The sequence below is a fragment of the Peromyscus eremicus genome, chromosome 9, assembly GCF_949786415.1.
Source record: "Peromyscus eremicus chromosome 9, PerEre_H2_v1, whole genome shotgun sequence".
Lineage (NCBI taxonomy): Eukaryota > Metazoa > Chordata > Mammalia > Rodentia > Cricetidae > Peromyscus > Peromyscus eremicus.
Genome location: NC_081425.1, coordinates 43,750,243 through 43,769,893, shown reverse-complemented (window position 1 = coordinate 43,769,893; position 19,651 = coordinate 43,750,243). Strand labels below are relative to the sequence as shown.

Sequence of the window (19,651 nt, the reverse complement as noted above, 5' to 3'; positions counted from 1 at the left end):
AGGCCAGCAAGGGAGTTTACTTGAAGAGGATTGTCTCAGTCAGGGTGACTGTTGCTGTGATGAAACACCATGACCAAAGCAACTTGGGGAGAAAAGGATTTATTTGGCTTACAGTTCCATATGACAGCTCATCATCAAAAGCATGAGCATAGGAGCTCAAACAGGGCAGGAACTTAGAGGCAGGAGCTGATGCAGAGTGCCACTTACGGGCTTGCTCCTCATGGCTTGCTCAGCCTGCTTTTCTTATAGAACCCAAAACCGTAAGCCCAGGGGTGGTGCCACCCACCATGGGCTGAGCCCTTCCTCACTGATCACTAACTAAGAAAATGCCCTACAGCTGGATGTTATGGACGCGTTTTCTCAACCGAGGCTCCCTCCTCTCTGATGACTCTAGTTTGTGTCAAGTTGACATCAAACTAGCCAGCCCTAGGATGAACATATAGTATTGTTACAGAGCTATTGAGATGGTTGAGAGAATACAGCACTCGCAGCACAAGGCTGATAACCTGAGTTCAATTCCTGGAACCGTCTTAAAAGTAGAAGGAGAGAAGTGACTCCACAAAGGTGTCCCCTGACTGCCACATGCACTCCATGGCAGGCAAACCCACACCAACACAACATACTGGTGCGGGTGAGGGTGCATATGCACATGTGTGCTTAACCAAACTAGCTCTGTTGACTACTTTTCTGTCGGTTTGATGAAACACCAAGAACAAGGCAACTTATAGAGGAGTTCGTTTGGGCTTATGGTTCCAGAGGGATGAGAGTCCATCGCCATCACATAGGGAAGGAACAGTAGTGGGCAGGTCCGGTAGATGGACTATCAAGCTGAGTGGGACCTCAGCTTGATCCACAAGCATGAAGCACCAGAAAGCACTGGGAATGGTGTGAAGCTTTGAAGCATCAAAACCCACCCCCAGTGACGTCATTCCTCAGCATGGCAACCCCTCCAAACAGCTCCACCAACTAGGGACCAAGTATTTAAGTGCTTGAGAGTATGAAGGACATCCGATTCAAAGCACCACACTTGCCCTACGATCTGTCAAAGATCACAATTGGAGCACAGGTTCTAAACATAGAGACATGGTGTCTTCAAGACCTAAGCTATCACTAGGCTTGGTGGGGCACACTTGTAATCTCAGAATATGGGAGGTTGAAGCAGGAGAATTTGCCTCGGTCCAAGGCCAACTTGGGCTACATAATAAGTTCCAGGGAGGTCTAGGCTACGCAGTTAGGTACTGTCTTAAAAAACAAAACAAAAAATAATTTAGTTAAGAGAAAATAACCAGGCCACCAGCATTTTCTCTTTGGTCTCCCATACAGTACCCCAGCCTGGGGACCAGACTAATAAGTTCAGACTGTGGTGGGGGGTGGTGTAAGGGGGTTGAGGTGCTGGTGTGTGTGGTATGTGTGTGTGGTGTATGTGTGTAGTGTGTGTGTGTGTATGTGTGTATATGTGTGTGATGTGTGTGTGGTGTGTGTGTGTGATGTGTATGTGTGGTGTGTAGTGTAGTGTGTGTGTGTGTGGGGGGGTGTGGGTGTGTGTGGTGTATACTGTCTCCACTGGCAACGTTTTCATTCCTAATTCTCTTTCTCCTGGATTTACATTGTAACAATCTGCTTTTAACCAAAAGCAAGGACTGCACAGCTTAACCAACACCAGAGAACATTTACTATAATGTTTAAGAGGTTAGCAGCCTTTTAGAGGGGCTATGAGCAGGTTTGCAATTGGAAAGCAGTCTATGTTTGGAGATTTTTGTTCTGAGGTGAAGAAACATAGAAAAAATTATTGAAGAAATTCGGCCAAAATCCATATTGCCAACCTCAAATGATTAGTTTCCATACAGAAAAAAAAATAAAGATGAAGACAAGATAAAGTTTGGTTCCAGACTGTTCCACTCCATGAATCATCCCAACCCAGTAACCAGGATATTTCCGTCCACAATACCTCAAAGCAGACTCAAATGGCAATGCAATAAACTGTACTTCCCCATTTTTAATGGCACAAAGTTCATTTGAGTCAAACAGTGACCTCATACAGGAAGGGGGGAAAGCAACATTTAGCTGTATATTACTATGGTGGACACATTTCAAACAGTATATTTTGGACCTAGGATACCCATGGAACCACCGCAGATTCCATACACCGATGTTATGGCTGTCGTGAACCAACTGATAATATTCTCAAACTCTGTTCAAGGACAACTCATTACTGAAGCAAATTACTTCTGATATTTAAAAATATTTCTAAGCAGATTCACCAATTAACCACCACAGTTCTCAGTCCCAGTAAATGTAAACATTAGCAGCTGTGATAATGGGATTAAGGGATGCTAAACTGATCGTGGAGCAAATCAGAGGAGAATCACAGTTTCAAAGGCCAAGTTGGTCCCTGATTCTGGGCTTGAGGCATTTTTCTTTGCACCTGCTGGGAAACTGTCACACAGAGAAGTCAGAGGCTGTACGTGGATGCTCCTTGGTATTTGGGCTATGACTACAAGGTAGCCTTTTGGTTTCTCTTCTCAACATTTTTCTCTGCTGGAAATGGTAAATGACCCCATTCTGGAAGGGAAAGCTAGAACAACAAATGCTGGTCAAGAGGGGGAAACCTCAGCTCACTGCATCCCATTTTCCATTAGATCACAGTTTCTAGATACTTTGGGCAACTGTGTCTGAGTGAATTTGCCAGTTTTTTCTTATCAAAGGACTTTGTAGGTTCAGCCACGCTAATACTGCATGCTCTGTTAATTTCTGAGCATGTGCTGAACATTCTGTTGGGCACTGAGAACATAAAGACCCATCCAGCATTTTGCCTATGCTCCAGTCCAAGAGGAGACAGGAAACCCGGCTTTCCTCTTAGAACCCAGCCTGGATTCAAACACCGTCACTGCTCAGCACTTGGTAAGAGAACACAGTCATTAGGACGACTGCCTCAGAGATACCTCGGAGATCTGACATTACTGCTCTGCCCAGTATAAGTATCACGTGGGCCCGGAACACACACCATAGCTGCACTTTCAATTTTTATCAGTTGCATTTTTAAATGCATTTTTAATGAAACAAAAATTAATATCTTATTTCATCAAAAAAAAGTTCAATATAGTGCCATTTCAATGTGTAATCAATAGGAATAAATTGTCAGAGATTTTCTTCTTTTTTGCTTTTTCACACTAAAGCCTTGAAATATATCTGCATTTGATATTTACAGCACTTCTCAGTTTGGACTAGTCATATTTCAGACAGTTACCAACCACACATGGCTAGTGGCTACCATACTGAATCAGCTTTTCTAACAATTTACACAAGTATGGAGCCTAAATATGCACCTCCTGTTGACATTTTGGAGGTCAGACATCTAACACAGTCTTACTGTGTTCTGAGGATGCCCTTCATTTGCAGACACACCTAGAATCCATTTTCACCTTTGCTCCTGCACTTTTTGACTCAGTGCCTTCCTCAGCCTTCACAGCAAGCGTATCACATCCCTCTCAGACCCTCGCTTCACAACCCCACTGTCCAAAGGCCGAACCTGGGCTCTCAATTTAAGGAGATTCATTGAACTCTCATAAATAATTAAGGTTAATCTCCCCATCTTCAGGGTCCTTAACTTCATGACATCTGGAAGCAGAACAATCAGGAGTTCAAGACCATTCTCATCTACAGAGTCAGCTGGAGGCCATCCTGGACTATACAGAACTCTGTGTCAAGAAAAATAAATACACGAAAGCAAGGGTGTGATCGAGCAGGCCTTTAATCCCAGCCCTCAGGAGGCAGAGGCTGTGAGTTTGAGGCCAGCCTGGTTTATAAAGCAAGTACTAGGTCAGCCAGGGCTACACAGAGACACTCTGTCTTGGAAAAACCAATAAATAAATAAGCAATAAGTAAAGAAATAAATCTGTCTTTACCATGTAAGGTAACAGAGTCAAAGATTCCAGGGTTGTGTATCTGGGCATATTGGGGCAGGCATTATTTTGCCAACTAAAAGTTCTGTCTTGCTTTTTTGCAGAATAAAGAGGGATGGCTGGCAAGAGGGCTCAGTGGGGGTAAAGGTGTTTGCCACCAAACCTGAGGACCTGACTTCCATCCCCAGGTCCCACATGGGAGAAGGAGAGAACAGTTACTGGAAGTTGTCCTCTGACCTCGATGTGCATGTCATAGTATGCAGATCCATACACACACGAACACACAAAAAATAAAAAAAAAATTAGTAAAATAATAAAAAAATATAAAAGATATATTGTGGAATATTATTTTAAGGTGTGTTACTTTTGTTTATGTTGCATCTGTTTAACTCTGTGAAGCTGTGTTACTGTGCCTGTATAACATACCTGATGGTCTAATAAAGAACTGGCCAATAGCAAGGCAGGAGAAAGGATAGATAGGGCTGGCAGGAAGAGAGGATATCTAGATGAGAATATCTGAGAAAGAGGATCTCGCAGCCGGAGGAGGAGGACATCAGGGGCTAGCCATCCACTACACAGAGAGCCACAGAGTAAGAGTAAGATTTTTCAGAAGAGAACAGGAGAAGCCCAGAGGCAAAAGGTAGATGGATAATTTACGTTAAGGAAAGCTGGCAAGCAACAAGCCAAGCTAAGGCCGAGCACGCATAATTAAGACTAAGCTCCATGTGTGATTTATTTGGGAGCTCGGTGGCAGATCCCCCCCCCCCCAAAAAAAAAAAGAGTAAAAAACAAACAACAGAGACAAAAATCAAGAATGAAGTCTTCAGCTTGACTAGGAAGAACAAGATTCCCTCCTTTAACTAATAGCCACTTTCATGAAGTTTTAACTATATCCCAGTATACAATGTTTCCCTCCTGCACGCTGCTGACTAGTCAAACCATATTTTAGTATGTTCTAGATCCCAGCATGTATCAATCCTACAACACAACTTACAAGCCCATAGCAAGACAAATTAGGACAGAAGGCAATAGTAAGGGGATCCTTTTGTTATGAATTTATTTTGAATCCTTTATCGTATTGGAAACACACTAAGAATATATCTATCCTCTTTCACGAAATAATGCCACTAGTTCAAAGAAATAATCCAGCAAGAGCCAAAATGAAGTGTATTTAAAAAAAAATCTTTGTCAGAAAAAAAAAGATCAGTATTGTATAGGCCAGAGAATAACTCATTTAAGGATTTAAAGGTTATGAAGCAATTATAGGTTTGTCCACACACAGAGATGCACCTTTCAAGTGTTCCGTGATGGCGCAGTTTCCTGCCGAGAATGAAGGTTGCCTCTTGGATTATGGCTTTGGCTCCTTTCAAAAGCAAAGTCAGGAAACCAAAACCTATTAGAAAAGGAACTTTAGGCCGTGAAGTCCAGTGTGCTCCCTTCAGAGAGGAGGAATGCTGGGGTGCAGCGTGCAGGGTACCCTATGTCTGAGCTCACCTGGCCAGTCACAGGGCGGCTCTGACTTCCGCTGCGGTCTGCCTGGCCCGCACCAGGTGGTGGGGCTCACTCAGCTCAGGCTCAGTGACCACAGGGAGCAGCGCCACCCTGAAATTGAAGCTGAACTTGGGCAGAGAGGGGCTTCCTTTTTAGTGACTTAAGAAGAAAACGCCCCAATTCTGACTGGGGATTGGAAACAGAGCCGCAAGAAAAGACCTGAAAATACAGACTACCTTAGGAACCGGCGTGTTTGAAACAAGAAACGTGGGAGACTAAGGAAGGCTGGGACCAGGCTCGCTGTAGTAAGGAAGCTTTGGCGTGCTGGAAGTCATAGGCTGTGCTGCTGTACCACCCTGAGGCACACAGACACACTGCAGCTTCGGGATCGCAGTTAGCATCCAGGCTGGGGCACAGTCTGCCCTGTTCCAAAGCCTCCTGCTTATTGCACTGAAACAGTATGTGCTCCGAAATTGGTCACAAGTACTACCTTGAGTGAACCATGAAGGGCAAGCTGCAGGGTATTTGTGGGAAGGCAGTATGTCCCCACAGCAGCCAGCCAGCCCTGTAGCTCTGTGACCAGTCCACCCTGGCTGGAGGCGGACGGGAACCACTGTTGAGAGCACACTGCCAAAATACCACTGTGGCCGGCTCCCCAGCGCTCCAATCTCTCAGTTCCTGAGTCTCACACGTTAGCCCCCCAGGTTATCAGCACTACTGCTTGTGTTGCAAGATCAGCGAGGCCAGGGTGCAGCTTTGCCGTCTCCATTCCCTGGCAAGAACAGCTTTCCTCCCTCAGTATTACTATTGCTCTAGCTGAAAGTAATAAACAGCTTTCCTCCTCCACCCCTACCTGTGCTGAACAGTTTTATATCAACTTGACACAAGCTAATGTCACTTGAGAGGAGGGAACCTCAACTTAAAAAATAGTTCCCTAAGATCAGGCTGTAGACAAGCCTGTAGGCATTTTCTTAATTAGGGATTGATGGAGGACCACCCCGCCCATTCTGTGTGGTGCTATCCCTGGGCTGGTGGTCCTGGGTTCTATAAGAAAGCAAGCTGAGCAGGCCGAGGGAACAAGCCAGTAAGCAGCACCTCACCATGGCTTCTGCATCAGCTCCTGCCTCCAGGTTCCTGCCCTATTGGAGTTCCTGGTCTGACTTTCTTTGATGATGAACAGTGATGTGGAAGTGTAAGCCAAATAAACCCTTTCCTCCCCAACTTCCTTTTGGTCATGGTGTCTCATCACAGCAATCATAATCCTAAGACACTACCCAAGCCCCACCACCCCTTCCTCTAACCCAACCTCTTTACAGGACTACAGCCTTTTGTTCCTTCAGACCTCAGAGCTAGTCCAGGTTTGCAGTCCAGGTCTCTAAATCAAGTAGATGTGGGGATCCAAACTAAGAATAAGACCTAGGCATTGCAGACAGAGGAAACTTCTTCTCTGGCTGCACTAGGGGAGTAGCAGCCTCTCCCCTCACCCACTCAATTTTAAGGAGCTGCAGAAAAACCCTGAAATGTGTGCTTTCATGAGGAAGCAATTCAGAAAGTACAAAGATATTGATTTTAGTGTTTTAATTTTAATAATTTTCAGTCATGGCTAAACCTTCTTCAGCTTTCCTTTTTTACAAAAATCTCAGAAGCCATCCAACAAACATACCCGTTAATTCTTTATACAAATCTTATTAAGTAACAGCTTTTAAATTAACTTTCAGGTTTGTGCCATGTGTGTGATACTTCACCTTGAGTTCTCGGTCAGGGTGACCTGGAGACCCCTAAAACAACACAAGCAACTGTCATTGTTCTTGTTGCCCACCAGAACTTGGTGGTGAGGCACTTGCTGAAACCACCACCACACACTTGGGTCACAGAACATGGAGAAATCAAGCTGGTACTGAGCCAGGGGCTTCCTCCCTGCCTTCTAGCTATAATAGACATAGGAAGTGCTATGCAGGCTGCTGGAGGAAGAGAATTCAATAATAGCATTACCTGTGAACCCTGTGAGCTACGATAACAACCAGCCTGGCATTCCCATGGGTGCAATAGCGGTATGGATGTTATGGAGTAACCAATTGCTTTCCGAGTGGATTTACAGCCAGCTCCACAAGAGGACATGTATGCTTGGTACTGTAAATCTAACCAAGACTCCATGGCTGGGGAGCTCACAGGCCCCAGAGATAAACCTAATGCTGTTATTTTCCTAAATGGACATAGTATCAAATTGTCCTCCGTACTGGCTAGTTTATGTCAACTTGGCACAAGTTATCAGAAAAGAGGGAGGAAGCCTCAGTTGAAAAAAACGCCTCTGTCCAAATGTAAGGCATTTTCTTAAATAGTGATCAATGGAGGAGGGCCCAGCCCACTGTGGGTGGTGCCATCCCTGGGCTGGTTGTCTTGAGTTCTACAAAAAAGCAGGCTGAGCAAATACAGGGAGCAAGCCAGTAAGCAGCACCTCTCCATGGCTTCTGCACCAGTTCCTGCCTCTAGATTCCTGCCCTGCTTGAGTTCCTGTCCGCAGTGCTTTTGATAATGAGGTATTATATGGAACTGTAAGTGAAATAAACCTTTTCTTCCCCGAGTTGCTTTTTGTCATGGTGTTTCATCACAGCAACAGAAACCCTAAGACCCCCTTGAAATGCATACCTCTGTGCCCATAGATTAGCACAGCACTTGATCCTCCTCAGGGAAGCTTCTTTGTGTAGTGGACAGCAGTTCATACAGAAACTCAAAAGCAAAGAGTCAAACTGTAAAGAATAAGTGTCTATGGAGCACTCAGTCCTAAATAGGTATCATCTATTACAACATTCTCTACTCCCCAAACTCGGGGATCATAATGAAGAAGGGATGTACAGATTCTAAGAGCCACAGGTCAGGGTGAAACTGTTTTCTGGATATGACAGGACCACTGCACTCACCACTCACAGAAGCTGCAGTTGGCTTTGTAAGATCAAGCCGGTCACCAGCCCAGCCCAGATGGGGGAGGGGCTCACGAGCTCCTACATGTTGCTGAGCTACTGACAGATGATGGCTACCAAGAAAAAGTACATTTTCTTTAACCACAAACCACTGGATGCCCTCATACCCATGCATTTATGGACAGCACACACATTGGACTACGTGGTTTGGTTTTTTATTTTTAAGTTGGGAGAGGGAATAAAAGGTGTCACGTGGATCTAGGAGAAATTAAGAAGAGGACTGCACTTTGAGTATGATTAAAATACATTGTATATATGAAGTTTTCAAAAAGTAATAAAAGCCCATTTAAAATATTACATAAAGATTTTATATCATTTGAAGAAAAACGAGTATCCAGAGACATACCCTTCATACACACCTGGCTGTATCTCTCTCCCTTCCCTCACCTTTGCAGGAAGTTACCCTGGATTCTGAATTAATCTTCTCCAACATTGTATAGTAATATATCAATATGTATGTATATATACACATATGACTATCAAGTTATGTGTGTCTATTTACCATAATGTTTAGTTTCTCTATTTACTGTAATGTTTGGTTTTATCTGGTTTGACCCTTATCAAAATGTTTGTGATAGCTGTGATTTTTTTTTTTTTGCTACTATGTTTTTATGGTGCTTCCAAATTGATACATATAGCTCTATCACTTTTTCGGCTATTTTAATTTCTATTTGATGAATACAGCCAACTGTTCACATCTGTGATTGGCTCTAGTTGCCCTGTGGACACCAGCATCACAGGATGTGTAAATCTTCTTTGTAGGTGTCACATCTGCATATAACCTATGTACATCCTCCTATACACTTTAAATTGATTGCTTACAATACCCTTTAAATAATTATTCAACTGCACTGTTTAGGAAAACAAAAGTCTGCTCATGTTAGATGCAGATGCCACTGTTCTGCAAGTGTCTTGGATTCCTGGTTGGTTTAAATCCTCCAATGCTGACCTCTCTACCTGTGCAAGGGGATGACAACTGTGTATCACAATTTCAGTCTCTGCTGACCTCTCTACCTGTACAAGGGGATGACGACTGTGTATCACAATTTCAGTCTCTGCTGATAAATACCTTGTTTTCCTGTTAATAACAGTTCTGCTACAGATTTTTTTAATGCCCACTGATATATATATATATATATATATATATATATATATGCACAGTCAGTTTTCTCTGGAGTTGACATGTAACAATATTGTGTGTCATAGTCCGACTTAACTAAGTCATGCCCAATTATCTTGCAAAGTGGTCTGCCTCATTTTTATTCTTTCATAAACTGAATTGCCATAAAAAGACCCAGATGTTGTGCAGGAAGCTTATTGAGGAAGACTCCCAGGAACAACTGTGAGGAACAAGGTGTTTGAGATTTAGATCTATGTTGTGGGATATTTGTACACTGTGTAAAGATACATTGTTGTGATTGGTTTAATGAAGAGCTGAATAGCCAATAGCTAGACAGGAGGTACAGGCGGGATTTCCAGGAAAAGGATGAGGAGGAGGGATAGACGGGCAGGAGAAACCAGAAGACATGAAATGGAAACAGGAGACACAAGATGGAAGAGGGGTCACGCCACGTGATAGAACATAGATTAATATAAATGGGTTAAGTTATAAGAGCTAGTTTAGAACAAGCCTAAGCTATAGGCCAAGCTTTAATAATTAATAAGTCTCCATGTCATTTTTTGTGAGCTGGCAGCTCAAAGAAAAATACTACTACAGATCTAGCATCTTTGATTACATTTGAGGGGTAGATAGGTTGTTTCTTTATACCCTTAAAATTTTAATAATTCTTTGACAATTTCATACATAAACACAAAATGTATCTTGATCATATCTAGCCCAACACCCCACCATTGCCCCAGGTCCCCACCACTGCCTCTCCCACCTCATGTCCTCTTGGTTTTTAATAATCTACTGAGTCCAATCAGTGCTGGCTCCATGAACATGGGCAAACAGTCCCAGAGAAAATTGATTCACCCATCCCATCAGCCACAAATTGCCAATAGCTCATCAATTTGGGGTGGAACCTCAAGAACCTTTCCCACATCCGCGCTGGAATTCATTCACTTGATCTTGTGCAGGCAGCCACGGCTGCTGTGAGTACCTAAGTGCTATGACCATCCCAGGTCCAGAAGACCGCATTTCCGAGCATGCCACCTCCTCCTCTGGCTGATTCTTTCAGCTCCCTCTCACACTGTTCCCTGAGCCTTAGGGGAGGGGGGATTGATACAGATGACTTGCTTAGGACTGAGTACTCAGCAGTCTCTTATTCTCAGAACTTTGTCCAGTTTTGACACTGACACATCTGGTTTCTTTCTCTCTTTTTAACTTCACTTATATTTTCCTCTACTAATTTTTAATACGTCTATTCTTTTATCAGTCACCCTAGAAATTTTAGCTTATTGAATAGTCCTGAAAAGTAAAAATACATGCCTGCATGCATACATCCCTTGAAAATACAGGTTTTAAGATATTTAAATTAAGTCTATGAATGGCTGTTTCTGAGATTTTTCCAGCAATCTTTTCCATTATTTAGGATTTTTTTTTCTGTTAGATTCTTCTCCCTTAACAATTTTACACCACCCTCTTTTGTATATCCATCCCATCACTGACTTTGAGAAACAGTCTGTATAGGTTTTTCCAATTCACCAATTCTCTCAGCTATATCTAATCTACTGTCAAGCTCAAATAGTGAGCCCCAGTTATTTTGGCTTACATTTAAAAGACATTCTTGTTTCTAAATACTAGTTTTCTTGTTCCATGTAAGATTTGTTGGGCATGGCCTACGTTATGAAATTCATTGTTTTAAAATACACAATTCAGGGCTGGAGAGATGGCTCAGAGGTTTAGAGCACTGACTGCTCTTCCAAAGGTCCTGAGTTCAATTCCCAGCAACCACATGGTGGCTCACAACCACCTATAATGAGATCTGGTGCCCTCTTCTGGCCTGCAAGGACACATGTAGGCAGAATACTGTATACATAATAAATACATCTTAAAAAAAATAAAATAAAAAAAATAAAATACACAATTCAGTGAGTTTTTAGTATATTCAAAGAATTGGGTTAACATCATCAGATCTAGTTCTAGAACTATTTCATCATTCTCAATGAAACCCTGGAGCACTAAACAGTCACTCCTCATCACCTTCTTCCCCCAGCAAACTAGCAAACACTAACCTACAATCTGCTGAAACCTGCTTATTGTATACACAATCTATATACATATAGTGTGCATATGATATATACTATATATATGTATATGGAATCATACAATGGTTGATTTCCTGTGCCTGATTTCTTATAATTAACATACTGTTTTCAAGGCTCAATCACACTGTTGCACAGATCTCTACTTCTTTTTTTAAAGGTTAAATAATATTGTACAAATAAACTACAATCTCTTTATGCATTCTTCAACTGGTTGTCATTTGGGTTGCTTGTACTCTGGAGCTATTAAGAATAATGCTGTATTTATTTACAAGTTTTTGTGGAGACATTTTCTCTTCTCATGGGCATATCCATAGGAAAGAGGTTGCTAGGGTACATGGCATCCTACATAGAAGCTGAACTGACAAACAATTTTTGAAGTGGTTGCATTATTTTAAATTCCTTAACAGCAGCACTGTCTATAGACTTCACTTTCTTTATAACCTTGGCAACACTTGGTATTATCTATGTTGTTATTTTAGCCATCTTAGTAGATGTGAAGTAGCTTTCTACTCATATTTACACTTTCCTGGCTTTCTTATTGCTCTTTGTTTTTAAGACAGGGTTTCTCTGTGTAGCCCTGGCTGTCCTGGAACTCTCTCTGTAGACCAGGCTGGCCTCGAACTCACGGAGATCCAACTGCCTCTACCTCTGTGCTGGGATTAAAGGTGTGCACCACCACCACCTGGATCCTGTGTCTTTAAAAGTGGAGATCCCAGCTGGATCAAGAACAGAGAGGGAGAACAAGGAATAGGAGACCATGGTAAATGAAGACCACATGAGAATAGGAAGAAGCAAAGTGCTAGAGAGGCCCACAGAAATCCACAAAGATACCCCCACAATAGACTGCTGGCAATGGTCGAGAGACAGCCCGAACTGACCTAATGGCCAAACACCCTAATTGTCGTGCTAGACACCCCATCCAATGACTGAGGGAACTGGATGCAGAGATCCACGGCTAAGCCCCGGGTGGAGCTCCGGGAGTCCAAATAGCGAAAAAGAGGAGGGTTTATATGAGCAAGAATTGTTGAGATCAAGGTTGGATAAAGCACAGGGACAAATAGCCAAACAAATGGAAATACATGAACTATGAACCAATGGCTGAGGGGCCCCCAATGGGATCAGGCCCTCTGAATAGGTGAGATAGTCGATTGGCTTGATCTGTTTGGGAGGCATTCAGGCAGTGGGACTGGGTCCTGTGCTCATTGCATGAGTTGGCTGTTTGAAACCTGGGGCTTATACAGGTTTGCTTGGCTTGGCCTGGGAGGAGGGGACTGGACCTGCCTGGACTGAGTCTACCAGGTTGATCTCAGTCCTCCAGGGAGGCTTTGCCCTGGAGGAGGTGGGAATAGGGTGTAGGCTGGGGGGGGGGGGGACAAAGGAATCTGTGGCTGATATGTAGAACTGAATTGTATTGTAAAATAAAATTAAATTAAATTAAAAAAAATTGACAGCTACTTCATATTCTTACACCAGTCTGTGAGCTGGTTCTAAGTCAATCACTTTCACTCATGGTTTTACAATTCTTTTTTTCCTAAAAACTATACTTTATTTCTCATTTCCGTATCTTTTTATGGTTTGGACTTTAGAGCCTTTAGAAATAACTGAAGTCTGGGGTAAAGATGGCTCCTCGAGATCTTTTTTTCACTTTGACAGGCATGGAGACTTAACAGAAGAATGTTAAAGCAGTTCCTTGCTTGGAACACTTCAAACCACCCACTGGGGTCAGCCGAGGCCACAGGCTCACACAGGAGCTGAGCTCATGAACTGTGGGGTAGGTTTTCCCTGCCTTTATTCACTTCTAAAGATCAAACAGAAACTTGTGGAATTTTTTTTTTCCTGTTTGCCCCTAACTTTACCCTTCTCCTGTACATACAGTCTTTTAAACTTAAGTTATTTGGGCTTCCTAAGATCTTGCTACGTAGCCTAGGCTGGCCTGGAACTCACAAATGACCCTCCCTTCTCTCAGACTCAGACGCTAAGGCAAGAAAACATTTAGTTAAGAGACCAGCCTGGGTTACCCAAGTGAGTTCCTGTCTCAGAACAAAACACCTCCATGCACAGGCCCCAAGAAACAGGAGCAAGACACAGAGAGTATGACCTTCCAGAAGTAATGAAAACCTGCTCTGGAACAAGAGACAATCGTCATTTGTCTCCTACTGGATTATTATATTGCTGCTCCTGAGCATTCAAATTAAGCTGATTAATTCAAAGCATATTTAAATGCAGCATCTCCTTTAGTGTTCGTACTTACTTTAAAAAGATCATCTATCAAGCCAAACATACCAGAACTCTTATTTTTAAAGTCCAGCCTCGGTCTAACAAAGCTGGTTCAGTGGGCACAAGTACTTGCTGCCAAGCCCCATGACCTGAGCTTGATCCCCAGAACCTAAAAGGTAGAACAGAACCAATTCCCACAAATTGACGTTTGATTTCAACATGAATGCTGTGATGTGTGACTCGACCAAAAATAATTTTTTTAAAGTCCAATCTCAATCACTTACTATAAAACACGAAATCCATTATGGTATTTATTTAAAGGGGGTGGTACATAGGGAAGAGCTAAAGACAAACTTGGGGCTTAAGTCCCTTTTCAGTTTTATTTTTAATTAAAATTTTTATTAGTGTTAGTTAAGTGTTTGTGTGTGTATGTACACATTTGTGTATTTGGACAATTATGTGGATCAGTTCTCTTCTCCACCTTTACATGGGTCCTGGGGATTGAACTCAAGTCTTCAGGCTTTGTTCCATAAGCATTTTACCCTGCTGAGTCATCTCACTGACCCTTGAATTCCCTCTCAAATCTCTGTCACTCCTTTCAATCTGCGTATTTTCAGCCTTGGCCTATAGAACAAAAGCAAGTGTGTGACAACTGCAGAACTACAAAGGACAAGAGAAAAAGATGTGACATCTCCTCTCCATTGCGTGTTTGCCGCTCATCCTTTTCATAGTGCAGGACATCGTGGAGTACTCATCTCTGCATACACGAACGAGCTCTCCATCTTTCACACTCAGGAAACTGTGTGGATGCTTCACGCCCTGTGTCTCATTCTCCATGCTGTACTCAGAACTAATCACAAATGATCTCCTGCCTCAACTCACTCAAAAAAACCCTGCTACATGTCTTATTCTTTGGGACCTTTCCTTTTGGAATCTTCCTTAGTTTGTGTCAGCATTTAATTGTCTTCTTTATGACCATAATGTACTTAATACCCAAGGTTTACGTGTCTGCTATTAGTTCCAAGCGTTTTGGAGCATTAATGAGTTCTCTAGTTTCTGGGTATCAAATGCTTACCAGACAATGGATGTACTTGTATGATCCTACAATGGTGTATTACGTGTATGTCCAAACTCATAGGATAGGTAATACTAAGAGTAAATCTTAACATAAATCATGGGCTTTGGACAGTAATAGCGTGTAGGTTCACAGATGGTAGTAAGTCTCACTCTGAGATATAATACTGATAATGAAGAAAGTTTAAAGTGTGAGGTGTGAGTAAATTAACAACTGTACTTTCAGTTCATTTCCCCCATACTCGATATTTCTAAAAATAAAAAATATTTAAATTCTACTAGTAAAATCCCACTATAAATTTAACTCATACCTTCACATCTACCAATACTATTTTTTTCCGTTTTCCTATTGCAACTTATGTAAGTGTGGAGTTCCACTACTACTGTTATCATGCATGTTAATACCTAAAACCAGGAGCTAACTTGCCCATGTATTTTCTCACATACCTGATGTCTTGGGTATGATCTCTGTACATTACCAAAGAATGCACAAACTAGATCAAAAGAATTTTAGAATCATGCTCATGTTTGAGGCAACATCCTTCAACTTCGCATCAAATCCAAAATGGGCAGCCTGGCTTCTAAATCCCTACAGTACTCTTAAAGGCCTCTCTGAAATGGTTAGAATCTAGTGTTCAACTAAAATATTCCTAACTTCACTTGTCCTCAAAAACCAGGACATCAGCCGGGCTCACACCTTCAATCCCTGCCCTTGAGAGGCAGAGACAGGCAGATCTCTTGAGTTTGAGGGCAGCTCGGTCTACAGAGCGAGTTCCAAGACAGCCAAGGCTACACAGAAAAACCCTGCCTCAAAACACAAAACAAAATAAAGCCATGACATAAGCATCTAGCTCCTCATGTGTCTTCTAACATAGCAGTCTTGAATGCCTTTGTTTCAGTTCAACACAGAATGAACAGGATGCTACAGAATGAAAACCACAGCCTGACGGTTCTTAAATTTATTGAGTAATTCTTAGCTGGGAGAGGAAAGATCACAGGCTTGAACAAGAGTAAAGAGAAAAGAACAATTAATTGCAAATTATTACAAAAGTAATTTCTGAAATGTTTTTTGAGCCACTGCTAAAACAAAACTTAAGTGCATCTTGAAGTTCCTATTTTGGTAAATGAAGATTAAATTACTCAAGAGCAAAAAGAGGAGTTACTATTACACATTCTAAGACCTTAATGCACTAATTGAGCAAACTCAAATAGATGGCCACAATTATTCTAAGTCGCTTCTATTAAATATTCAGTAACTGAACAAGAATGCAGATCACTTTGAACATGACACCAAGTAACCAAAGGCAGCAAGAATCCAGCAACATATAAACCTGGCATTAAATAGTATTCAAACCGTACAACAAATTGAAATAAGAAATTGTAGAACAACAGCTCTAACTACATGAAAGGAATGTACAGATGGTCAAAATAAATAAATAAAGTGGCAGGAGTGACCAGCACCGTGCCTGCTTGTGCAGAGCAGGCACACAGTAAACACGGGATGCCTGCAGGGCTTGTGCTGAAAATGAGAAAAGCGCACCTCACTTGAGTACGGCCCTTCCAATTCCCACAGACATTCTCAACTTCTTGTGTGCTGGTGACAGGCAGACAGGGTTTTAAATAGAAAGCATTTTCCCTATCCATGTGCGGACTCAGCATATTTAAACTCTGTGTAAAGATTTCTCTGAAAAATTACAAAATAATACACTGATTAGAAACTGGTGATAGGAGTTGTGGAGAAACAGCAGGCAGTCACGTGGCTCTGGAACCGATGATGGAGAACATGCACCACCACTGTCAAAGCTGCCAGCTGTCAAAGGGGTCAATTATCATTACTTTCTACACAGTGCATTTAATACATAGAGCTTCTTCCTACCAGCAATATAAATCCTTTGCTAAGCAGAATTATAGTAGTACGAATTAAACTAATTCACATTAAATATCTCCAGGGATAAATGAAGCATTTCTCAAAGTACAAAGACACTACATGTGTTCACTGAAGGCTGTTGTAACGTTAGCTTTACATCACAAGGAGCCAGCCCATCTCTATTGCAATTTCTTCTGTGGTTTTTTTTTTTTTTGTTTTTGTTTTTGTTTTTTTTTGGTGAAACATTCCTCTTGAATGAGTGAGGAAATAATTTTCAAAATCAACATTAATAACACATAAAATACAAATGTCATTTAAACTCAACTTAGGAAAAGATGGACACAAACAAACGCACTATTTTGGTGTGAGATAGGTCCAGAAGCTCCTCAGCAGAGGTCTCTCACTTTTTCTGTCTATCACAAAACGCCTTTAAAATTGGCAAATCAGCTCACTGCACATCACAATTTTAACAGTTTCCAGTGAAATGCATTTCATTAGGAGCAAAAATGTACATAATAGCAGTATACAATGTTCCAATATAAATATGTCAAGAGATCTGTAAGATGGAGCTACCTCAGCAGAGGAGCTCTGAAGACTGAACACACAAACAGATGGAGCGAGTCTGGGAAAACCACAGAATACTTCAGAACAGCTTGCTTTACACTGCACCTGGCCCACAGCCTCACTCTACATGCCAACATCTTCTTTCTACAGGGAAACAGCCTATACTTCTGCTCACCCTGCCAATACCTCTAACTTTCTCCGTGGTCCTGCACACAGAACTGACACAGGTGTGAGTCCTGCTATTAGTGTTACCACTCAGACCAACGCCTCTGACTGCTGTCACTGGGTAGCACTTAAATAAAGAACACTGGGCATAATGCAGCTTCACCAAAATGCCAAAGAAACAGGAGCAGAACGGGAAGCTTGCCTCAAATGACTATGCCATTAACATAAATAAGCCTAAGCAGTTTCCATTTTATAAATCCAATATATTGTCATTTCCACTTCAGAGATATTCAGAACTCAGCTTTCCTGTTAATCTAACCAAGACATACACCCAAATTACGTTAAGTGCAGTGTGACAGTTCCTTGTACAAGTATAGTATAAGCCCACAACTGCACGAAAGCACACCTGGGTATAATTCCCTGCATTTCCCCATATTGAAAAATACTTGAAGAAACTTTAGAAAAATGTATGTTTAAGGGTATGTTTAAGGCTGGCCCTGCGTCTCTGTTAAATTGAGAAAAACTGAAGTTCATAATGTAGTTTCAAAATACTTAAATTGTTTCTGGAGTTAAAGCAAAGGTGAGGCTTTCTCTGTAAAATACATTTCTCCACCATAATTACTAACGCAAATTCATGCAAGTGCCCTGGTAGGGGCCGTGCCTTCTATTCACTGCAGCTTCTAGAAAAGTCAGAGCTTGGGGGAAAAAGAAAATAATAGAGCACAATCAACTGCCCCCCACAAAAAAATGATTTGCCCTTGATTCCAGAATCCATTAGTGGAAGGAATGCGTACAACATTTGCACACATCGTAGAAACAACTGAGACAGAGCTTGGCTCGTCTCACTCATGTCAACATGCGGTTTCTAAAACCACAGTAGGGAATGTGGAGCCAAAGATGATGTGAGGAAACATCACAGTCAGATCCATTTTATTGAGGGAGGGGTACCTACTGAGCTAAAAGAAAATTATTCTTAGGGAAGTGGGTCTTTTTTTTTTTTTCTTCAAAAATCCAACAATGAAAATCATTATTAGCTCCTCTGAATGTATTTCCACATTAATTTTTAAAATTTCAATGTGTTTTACAACCTGAATTTTTATTTGTGGAATAAATCAAAGACAAAATTCTTACTGCACAATAAATATCTAGACATTTTATTTAATGTTAACGGTGGGTTTCTAACTATGAAAATACTAAAGTAAAAGAGAATAAACTAGTGGGAAAGTTCCAGTTTATTCTTGCACACACACACTCTCTCACAACCCCTCTCCCCCACCCCCTCTTCTTTCTCACTCCAGAATGATTGGCAGCATTAACAAATAACATCACTTGATGGAAGCCTAGGGAAACTCACTTACGGCGTTCACAGAATCCTAAATCACTAAGGAGTATGCTAACAACTTAAATATCTGGGGAAATCTACAAGTACCAATAGCTGAACTGTGGAAGCTGATTTGAAAGAATAGTACATAAAGATTACAAACTTATCAGAAATAAACAAACAACAAAATATCTTTCTTGATGTCAGATGACTTATCATCAGATGCCACTTGTTTTCAAGGGAACAAAATCATCACATGGGCCAGGCCAGCCGCCTCAGCCCTGTCTGCAGCAGCACTATGTGGATCCAAACAAGCTGTCAGACAATGCCCCAGCCTCAGGGTTAGATCCTCCTTCACAGACATTTCTCGGCGTCACAGCACAAACACATGTATAGAAGAATAAGTAAAGAGAATACTTTGACAAAGATTACAAAAGTATGAACCATATACAGTATGATGACAGAAAGCATTGAAAAGGCTTCTTACTTTCCTCTCAATTCAATTAAAATGTTAATATTCTGTATTTGAATGTCACCCTAAACCTAAGTCATCAGTTTCTTTACTTCCTAAAACAAACATTCAAATATACTGGTCTGGAGGTTGTTCTAGGCGTTTTCCAAAAGCCAATCGAAGAGCGACTTGCTTCTTCCCTCACTTGAAGTTTTTTCCAGCATTTCGTAGTATTTAAACACAGCCTGCAGGACATCTCCCACTCTCCATCCTTTCTCTTGTAATTGTTTTGAAAGCTAAGAAAGAAGGATTAACAGACATTAACACACATCAACAGAAAACAATGCCGTGCCAATGAGTTTTCATTTTTATCTTCAGACAAAACTGGGAACCTGCTGTTGACAATGAAAT

The 19,651-nt window shown here is 41.6% G+C and overlaps 1 protein-coding gene across 3 annotated transcripts in view; it reads right to left on the bottom strand.

The window, feature by feature from the left end:
• Positions 1-18,512: 18,512 nt before the first annotated feature.
• Akap11 (A-kinase anchoring protein 11) overlaps positions 18,513-19,651 on the bottom strand; it is a 45,371-nt gene continuing 44,232 nt past the window's right edge. For all 3 annotated transcript variants that reach the window (XM_059273294.1, XM_059273295.1, XM_059273296.1), the window contains one exon: positions 18,513-19,536. In XM_059273294.1, coding sequence (XP_059129277.1) covers positions 19,396-19,536 — 141 coding nt within the window. In that variant the 3' untranslated portion in view covers positions 18,513-19,395. The remainder of the gene's footprint in view (positions 19,537-19,651) is intronic.